At 42.5% G+C, this 8,821-nt stretch overlaps 1 protein-coding gene across 3 annotated transcripts; it reads left to right on the forward strand.

The window, feature by feature from the left end:
- The first annotated feature begins 278 nt into the window (after positions 1-278).
- Positions 279-8,031, forward strand: mmaa (metabolism of cobalamin associated A). 3 transcript variants are annotated; one of them, XR_004615654.1, is made up of 8 exons: positions 279-333; positions 844-1,255; positions 1,718-1,840; positions 1,919-2,089; positions 3,409-3,494; positions 4,819-4,968; positions 7,021-7,412; positions 7,466-8,031. XR_004615654.1 is itself a non-coding variant. In XM_034602629.1 (7 exons), the coding sequence occupies exons 2-7, from the start codon at positions 853-855 to the stop codon at positions 7,315-7,317; spliced, it is 1,230 nt and encodes a 409-aa protein (XP_034458520.1). In that variant the 5' UTR covers positions 279-333; positions 844-852; the 3' UTR covers positions 7,318-8,031. The 3 variants fall into 3 exon arrangements, 1 of the variants encoding a protein (XP_034458520.1); XR_004615655.1 differs by lacking the exon at positions 279-333 and adding an exon at positions 387-517; XM_034602629.1 differs by having other exon boundaries at positions 7,021-8,031.
- The last annotated feature ends 790 nt before the right edge of the window (positions 8,032-8,821 follow it).

The following is an 8,821-nucleotide window of genomic DNA, read 5'->3' on the forward strand; positions in this document are numbered from 1 at the left end:
CATAGTTTTTATTAACTAAACTTGATTATTATATTTGGCTCAGGTCAAAGAACCAGCCTGTTTTCAGATGAATCTCTGCTGCCCTCTGCTGGTTCAACCTGTCAACTGTCACCTTTAGATTCTCGTTTGATTCACTTAATACTTTTAATAAAATCTCTTTTACACTTTCACTTCTCACAAGTTTTTATTTTACACATTTATCCTTGATTTACGCCATTAAAACACATTTGTGATTCAAACGGAGCGGAACTATTTGTCGGGGCGGTGTCGCACGTCAGCGGAACCGGAAGAGAATGAATGGAACACCCGCTGCTGTGGTGCAGCTGATTCGAGGTCAGCGTGAATTCATGTTTTGTGTCGTTTGTTTGTTGTTTAAATCTTTTATAACTTTTTATATTGTGACTCTAACTGTATTTATGTTTTCACTATGAGCCCATGTTGCGTTCACGTGTCGTCAAACTGACGCTTAGTGGAAAATAACCGTTTGTTGTGGAAACTGCTCAGACTTTAATTTGAGGTTAGAAGAGTTTTAAGAGTCTAATTCATTTCTGTTCAGGTTTCATACTCTGTCTTCACTGTTGGTCGTTTATCTGAGATCATGATATTAAAGCTTATCTTTAAAATAATGATGACAACCTTTGTTTATGTAGCACATTTGAAAACACAGTTCCAAGCTGCTGTACGAGTTCAAAATGAAGAATTGAAGGGAACACAACACACAGCGTGAGACAACATTGGAACAAGATAATAACAGAGTTAAGAAAATGATTAAAAACATTATTAAATGATTAGAATAGTCAGTATGAGTTGATGTAACTGATCTCCCTCCGTTCCTCCTCCTAGATCCTCCACATGTTCCACAAAATGGAGCGGTCTGGCCTCTCCCTCCTCCGCCACATCCTCTCCTCCTCCTCCTCCACCAGGAGGTGCTGCCTCCACCAGAGGGTCCTCACAGCCTCCCTGCCCTGTCCCCGCAGCCCCATCTCGGTTCACAGCGGCCAGCACCGCAGGCGCGCGAGCACGGCCCTCAGCCAGCACATACAGGACCTGAGCGGCCCCGAGCAGAGACTGCTGACCAAACTATATGAGGGACTGATCGGAGGACAGCGGGCGTCTCTGGCCGAGTCCATCACTCTAGTGGAGACGCGGCATCCCAGGAAGAGAGAGCTGGCGCAGGTGCTGCTGCAGAGGGTGCTGGCCTACAGGACGCAGCAGGAGGCTGGAAATGGAGGGAAGCCCGTGGCCTTCAGAGTAGGTGTGTGTGTGTAGGCCGGGTTTTCTGCACTCAGCCAAGGATGTCAGGTGAAGACAAGAATAAGAGACACTGGTTCATTCTGATGAGACGCTGGTCAGTGGACTGACATCCTGTCCTGTCAGTCCACAACAAGATGTGTCTAAATAAAACATTCTTCTATTGAGAGACACATCTGCACACTTTCCCTTTTCTCTTTGTTGAGCCATTGCTGGATAACATGAAACAAAGAATTTACATCTACTTGAAAGTGGCTCCAGTTTGGTGCATTTTATGATCATCAGGAAGTTGGCCTGATTATTAAGCTCTAACATGTGTGGTTATAAATATAAGTTCTTACTCCTCTAAGGGACATTTTAGGTTTATAGTCTTCAAGCATATCAGGAAAACAAAACATTGTCTTTTCATTTTTTTGTTTAAACTGGTCTTGACCACAACATATTTGTCTCTATACCGATGTCTCAGGTCTGTCGGGTCCTCCTGGAGCGGGGAAGTCGTCCTTCATCGAGGTGGTGGGGAAGATGTTGACAGAACGTGGACATAAAGTATCAGTGCTGGCAGTGGACCCGTCCTCCTGCACTACAGGAGGTATCATCACACACACACTCACACTCACATCATGAACATGATTCAGAAGAAAAGTTGCCTCAGTGCCTCTTGTTGCAGGGTCTCTGATGGGTGACAAGACTCGTATGACTGAACTGTCCAGAGACATGAACGCCTTCATCAGGCCGTCACCGACCTCTGGAACACTGGGTGGAGTCACCAGAACAACCAACGAGGCCATCGTTCTGTGTGAGGGCGCAGGATATGACATCGTCCTGGTGGAGACAGTAGGTAAGATGCTGGGTTTTACGTGTTTATCTCAAAGTCGAGTCAAGCTGAACATTTTATTTCTCTTACAAACAACAACCTTGTATCTGAGTCTTCCAGTCAAAATCAGGGACCTAATTATAATGCAAAAACACCAAATTAACGTTTTTGTAGATCCTCCTGCCCATTGATGATGTCATCGGTGATCGACCGCCACTCTAAGTGCATCAGTCAACAGCTGCTATTAAAATGACTGTGCATCATGAGCGCTGTCGGATGTCACAGCTTTAGATGCAAATAAACACGTACGTCATTGCTGTTTACGAGAGAGAGAGAGAGAGAGAGAGAGAGAGAGAGAGAGAGAGAGAGAGAGAGAGAGAGAGAGAGAGAGAGAGAGAGAGAGAGAGAGAGAGAGAGAGAGAATCAATGCAATGTGTGCAGCTCTAAAGGATTTGAAGTTTGAAATGGTAAAAAAAAAAACCGCTTAAATAAAAATATTGCGGGCAATGTTGATATTGTGGCAGGCTGCAAACATTCAATGGGAAACACTGATAAGTGTCAAAATATTTTTGTCTATGAAACTGTAACAGGAAGGAGGAAGTCAGTTGAGTAGGTGCTCTACCAATGTGGCCCAGGACGCTTTGTGTTCACTAAAAGAATGTGGTGAAACGTGGCCCAGGACCAGTGGATCTCACTGCACTTAGACCTGTTCCCTTGTGTTTGGAACAGCAGAGGTTGAAGTCACGTGTGACTGGGGCCTGAAAGGTTCAGTTCCTGTGGCAACATGATGCAACCACATTCAGTGTGTTTAACAAACAACCTCATCAACTTATCAGAGTTAAGAGTTTTCTCCACCGCCTTCAATAAAGTTGCAGAATAAAGTGGTGAGACGTTTTGGAATCAGGAATTATGAGCGAAGTTAAGTATTTAATGTAAGTCTGGGATTTGTTGCAGCTCTCAGTTCTCAATTTGTTTCCCATCTTGGTGCCACAGGGACAGTTTGGTCGTTACTAAGTGTCGAGGTCTGACACCGGCTCCTCGTCACCAGACACCTTTGTTGCCTCCCCAGAGGCAAGAAGTTATTCACTGTGAAGACTGGAAGAGCTCATAGTTATTCAACAGCTTTTCTGAACAAGTTCTAACAAGAAGTAAAAACTTAATGCTGATCTAGTTTGACTTTTCTCTTGTTCATACACGGTGGAGTGTGGAAACCAGACCTGGATTTTGAAATGACACCCTGCTGTGCAGTCGTTGATCTGTTATTTTTCTGTCAATATCAGCTTTACATTTTGTTGTGATGCTGATCTGCTCTGACAGTTAGAATTCCCTGTCTGTGTTTCCAGGTGTGGGCCAGTCCGAGTTTGCAGTGGCTGACATGGTCGACATGTTTGTGCTGCTGATTCCACCAGCAGGGGGCGACGAACTCCAGGTCAGTGAACGACATCCACATGTTTTTTAAGTAACACCATTTGTCACAGTTTCATTAAAGGTTGTTCCGTGCTATTATTTGTCTGCAGTATGTTTAGGCATTGATCATGTGACTGTAACATTAGAGTCATAGATTATCTCTTCATTCTTATAACACAGATTCACTGAAATTAATGATAAATATGATTAATTATAAGTACAAGAATCATTGTGTGAATATTAATGTAAATTGATGATCTAATCTGCATTTTTAATCACCGTGCTGCATTAATACATTTTAAAATTTAAGTTATTAAGTAGAAACTGGTCACTGTTTCCATGTTTAATGTAAAGATAAGCATGTTGACAACAGCTATATGCTAATCAATTTATTAATTAGATAAACTAATTGCTCAATTAGCCTCAGCCATTAGGATTAATATTATGGTGATTATGGTCATTAAGCTCCTCGTGTGGCATTTGTTTTAATTAGCGTTATTATATCTAACATGAATCTAAAAACAATGTTATGCAAATGGTAAGTAGAATATTTCACATATCCTGCAGAAGATTAAAACTATGTGACTCAGACATTCAGTTGCATTGAGGTACAGTGTGACGTGTGTCAGTGAAATAATGACAACTACTGTAAAGCTTGATACAGAAACCTGAGCTAAACAAGTGGAAACATCAGTGAGGGATGAACAGAGAGAAACACAATGACTTCTTATTGGCTTCTTCTACTAACCTTGCAGCAATAACACAAACAAACAAACAGAACTCCATCCATTACGTTGTGCAGAGATCCCTCCGTGGGTGAAGTATCCCGACATCAGATTTATTATTTATTAAAGATGCTTTCAGACATGCACTGAACTCCGGATAATCTCCTGAAAACAAGAGGTAGATGAGTAGGTGAGAATGCAAATCAGAGTCAGAGGCTCCGGACATTACGTGTTTCTCCTGCCAGCCCCCCCCCCCCCCTACGAAATACTCTGGAGAATGTCTGAGTGAGCCCACGTGAGAATACAGCAGGATTATGTGTGGAAGATTCACGAGATGCGAAAGAGCGAGTGTGGTGAGGACGTTTCTAAAACGAGACAGATACAAAACTTCATCTTCATCTTGAGATACAAATATCTCACGATGAAGAAAAGGTGTTGCCGAAGAAGATCTCAAATTGGAAAGACAGATTCGAAAGCTGTTTGCAATAAGTGCCGGTGTCAGTGAGCTGTAAACAAAAACACATGATTTCCGCAGAATTTATACGTCATGTCCTGCCTCTTGCGCCTCTTACTGTTGATAAGATGATTACTGCCCTCGCTGAGGTCAAAATCTCTTTCCAGGGCATCAAGAGGGGAATCATCGAGAGGGCCGACTTGGTGGTGGTGACGAAGTCGGATGGAGACCTGGTGGTGCCGGCCAGGAGGATCCAGACTGAATACACCAGCGCTCTCAAGCTGCTCAGGAGGCAGTCCAGATCCTGGAACCCAAAGGTTAGTGTGGAAGAGAATGTCTGTCTGTCTGTCTGTCTGTCTGTCTGTCTGTCTGTCTGTCTGTCTGTCTGTGTGTGTGTGTGTGTCTCTGTGTGTGTGTCTCTGTGTGTAACTGACAGTGTAGTGAGGGAGGAAGCCAATAGCAGAATGATAAGGCCTTAAAAAAAAGATAACTGGCAAGTGTTCAACACTGAACCCACTGTGCAGCCACAGCTGCCGTGTGAACCCAACAAGCCGTCCCACTGAGAGGTCAGCTGACCCGAGAGAGGGGGGGGGGGGGGGGGGGGGGGGGGTGATGATGGTCATGATGTCATAGCATCATGGCTGCAGTGTCTCCCTCCTCCCTGCGTGTCCCAGCTCACCTGCCCACCCACCAGCCCCGGCCTCGTCCTATTGTTTTCCCAGCCCGATGCAGCATCTGCCCCCTGAGCAAGCTGTTCACTCCTCACCCCCACCCTTCCTCACCCCCACCCCTGACTCCCGCTGCTCTGAATACTCGGCTGCTGTGTCATGTCATTTTAAACCTGCACACTCATATACAAGCTGAGATGCTGCTCTCACAGCCTCTGTCGCTATTTACTCTTTCCTTCCTTCCTCCCCTTGATTTAATCTCTTTGGTTTTTCATCTTCAGCAGTTCTTCTTTTGGTGTCTATATCCCTCTGCATGAAAACCTATTTGATAATATCTATCAAAACTACTAACAGTAAGGGCTGCAACTAATATTTCATATTATCAATAACTTGTTGAACACAGTCTTGATTGATTCATTCATTAAATTCATTATTAGATTCATAAAATGTCTGAAACCTGGGGAAGAAACGTGTTTTCTGTGACTTCGATTCAAATCAGATATCAAGACTTTTTCTTATTCCTCAACTATATTTGCTCCTTTATTCTTGTCGTCTTCTCTGTAACTCTAACACACTTGTAGCTCTGGCTTTATAAAGTGTTGTATTAATCAACTTGTTGACGAGACTTTACACTAATTTTGGTTTTAGTGTAGAGACGACTGGTTTTGAGCCTGTAGGGAGTTTAGCAAAGTGTCGGAGTCGATGCTTTTAGAGCTTGACCTCTGTCTTAGAAGTCCCCCAATGTTATGAAAGTGTAGTACTAGGTTCTTTTTCCAGATTACCCAAAACATATTTTTTTACCACAAACAAAATTCCATTCACTTCAACTGTTCTGGTTTGAAGCAGAAATCTCACGACACACATCTTCAATCCTCAACAATAAAACCAGAACTATGTACATGACTGGACAACAGTAGGTTTATTTTTTTAATTCAACCCATTACAGAAGATAAATGGTGAACATACCATTTTGTTGGTCTCACATTTGATTTCCTGTTCTTCCATCAGACTCCGATCCAGTTCTTGTAAAATGATTAACTTGATGATGTAATTAGAAGACTGCTAATTGGCTGTTGATCACAGGCCTCTGATATGTACCAGCCTGTCACTTTCAGCTTTTCAAATTGCCAGTTGATGTCAAATTATCTCCTGATGATTCATGTAATGTCATTACACTTAAACAGTCTGAAGAGAATCTGTGAGGTTTGTCTGACGTTAACACTAAAGTCTGGATTTTCCTCCTCCAGGCTCATTTTGTTTATATTCTCTAACACAAGGGTCATTTTTATAGAAGACGTTTAGTGGGTCCTTGTTTTTGCTCTGACTTTTTTTGTGTTCCTGTAAAATATGAGGCACAATCACTTCTGTGTCTGCTTTTTTTATTATAACGTTAAAGGTAATAACTTTTATTTTTAAACTTAAATACATTTTTAACAGAACTTTTGTCCCAAATGTTACACTTTTAACCAAAACACTTGTTTTGCATAGTATTTCTTGTGTAAGTTGCTTTTTACTGTTGTGTTTCTATGCGACATGTTGCTGAAAATCCAAGACGGATAGAAAGACGTGTCGCTGTGTCTTTGGCGACTTCCTCAGGCTGAGCAGTCAAAGAGTCAGAATTACAGCCTTGTTGTTGGAAAAGGAGACGATTAAAATTCACACATGCATCCAACACCCTTCCTCCCCCAACCCCCTCCTCAGGTGGTGCCCGCCTCCTCTTACACCGGTGAGGGCATCCCGGAGCTGTGGGCCACGATAGAGTCGTACAGGGACACCATGTTAGCCGGCGGTGAGCTGCAGGGCCGAAGGAAGGCCCAGCAGAAGGTTTGGATGTGGAGTCTGATCCAGGAGAACGTCCTCTGCCATTTCCGAAATCACCCCAGTGTCGGGGAGGCTCTGCCCCACCTGGAGAGGGAGGTCACCAAAGGAGCCATCTCTCCAGGCCTGGCTGCTGACCTGCTCCTGAAAGCCTTCTCCTCCTCTTCATCTTCATCATAAACACTGGGACTGGATGGACGTCATGGTTCATCAGGGTCACACAGTGCCAAAAAGAAACCACCAGGACAGAATAAGAATATGTGACCTTGACCCTGTGGTTTGCACCAAAAGAAGCAGCTTTGCTCTTCTTACACTTCATTTTAAATGTAAAATACCTGAGGCAGAAGTCACCTGTTCCACAGACTCGGTTTCAGCTCGCCTTAATCCAAATCAGCAGAGGCCGGGCTGAGCAGACACTTTTCATGCCTCACCTCCAGCTTCAAGACTTTTGGGGATCGGAGAGAAACATAAAAAATTGCATATGTGAGAGACAATTTAAAGAAGATACTCCGACTGTCTTCTTGGACAAGAACACTACAACCTTCAAGAAGAGGTTAAATAAAGAACTCAATAAGTACAAACATATGGAGGATTGTAGAGGAAAACAATGCACAATACTGATCACTTGTAAGAACAGTGTCTTTAGAGGGAGGAGATGTGTCATGAGAGAATGAGCTGTGATAAGTAATTGACACACTTTCCCACAGATTGATTATTATTAAAAGAAACGTGCTTATGAGAGGACACGGTTCAGAACAGTGGGATTTGTACAATCACTTCTGTCTCTTGTTGAAATGCTGTGGAAACGGTTCTAATAATGAAGATGTTTTCTTATTCACTATATTTGGAGTATTTGAGTGGAATTATATATTAAAGAGAGTGATGTGAATCTTACATAAGTGAATAAGATTGAACCTGAGCTCTGATTTCTTTCTCCACGTGTTTTTTCTTGATATGAAAAAGAAGGGACTGAATAATGTCGCTTCTTCGAATATTACTCCAGCGATTTGTCCGAGGTGCAAACACGTTGTCTGAGCTCTGGAGCAGGAATGTCGGTGCTTGGTTTTCCCTGAATGAATCTGCTGCTCGCTCACTTCTAATTCAGGCAGGACACACTTTCATATTTTAGAATTTCCCTCATAAAGCACTGCACTGCTCAACTCCACCAGAGGATAACAGAGAAGTCACATACTCATAACTTCACTTCAGCTCCTTTATTAGTTTTATACAGACACACTGATCTTTATCAGGCTGAAGTGATGGACCAGGGTAGTAGCATTGACTTGTATCATCTATTTTACAGGTATTTTCCACACAAACTTCAATGTAACAAGTTATTAATGTCAGGATCAATACCTCTGTAAAAAAATCTATTTCTTCTAAAACCAATTTTAAACAAGCTAGATCTGGATTTAGATTTAGATTTGCTCCAAGTTTCCCAAACTAAGATAAACATGCCTGATTTATTTTCTTTTCATCCATGAAAATTCAGAGAAATCAAAGAAAATGTTGAAAAAACTCAATCTTGCAATGGAAGATCTGCCTCCTTATCTTTATCTGCAATAAAAGTTAATGAGCTCTTTCTTGGGTCATGCTCCTCCCCTCCACAACATTTCATGGAAATCTAAAAAAAATAGTTTTTGCATAATCCTGCTGAAGAGCAGACGAATAGATAAAAAGCAAC

The sequence above is a fragment of the Hippoglossus hippoglossus genome, chromosome 1, assembly GCF_009819705.1.
Source record: "Hippoglossus hippoglossus isolate fHipHip1 chromosome 1, fHipHip1.pri, whole genome shotgun sequence".
Classification (NCBI taxonomy): Eukaryota; Metazoa; Chordata; class Actinopteri; order Pleuronectiformes; family Pleuronectidae; genus Hippoglossus; species Hippoglossus hippoglossus.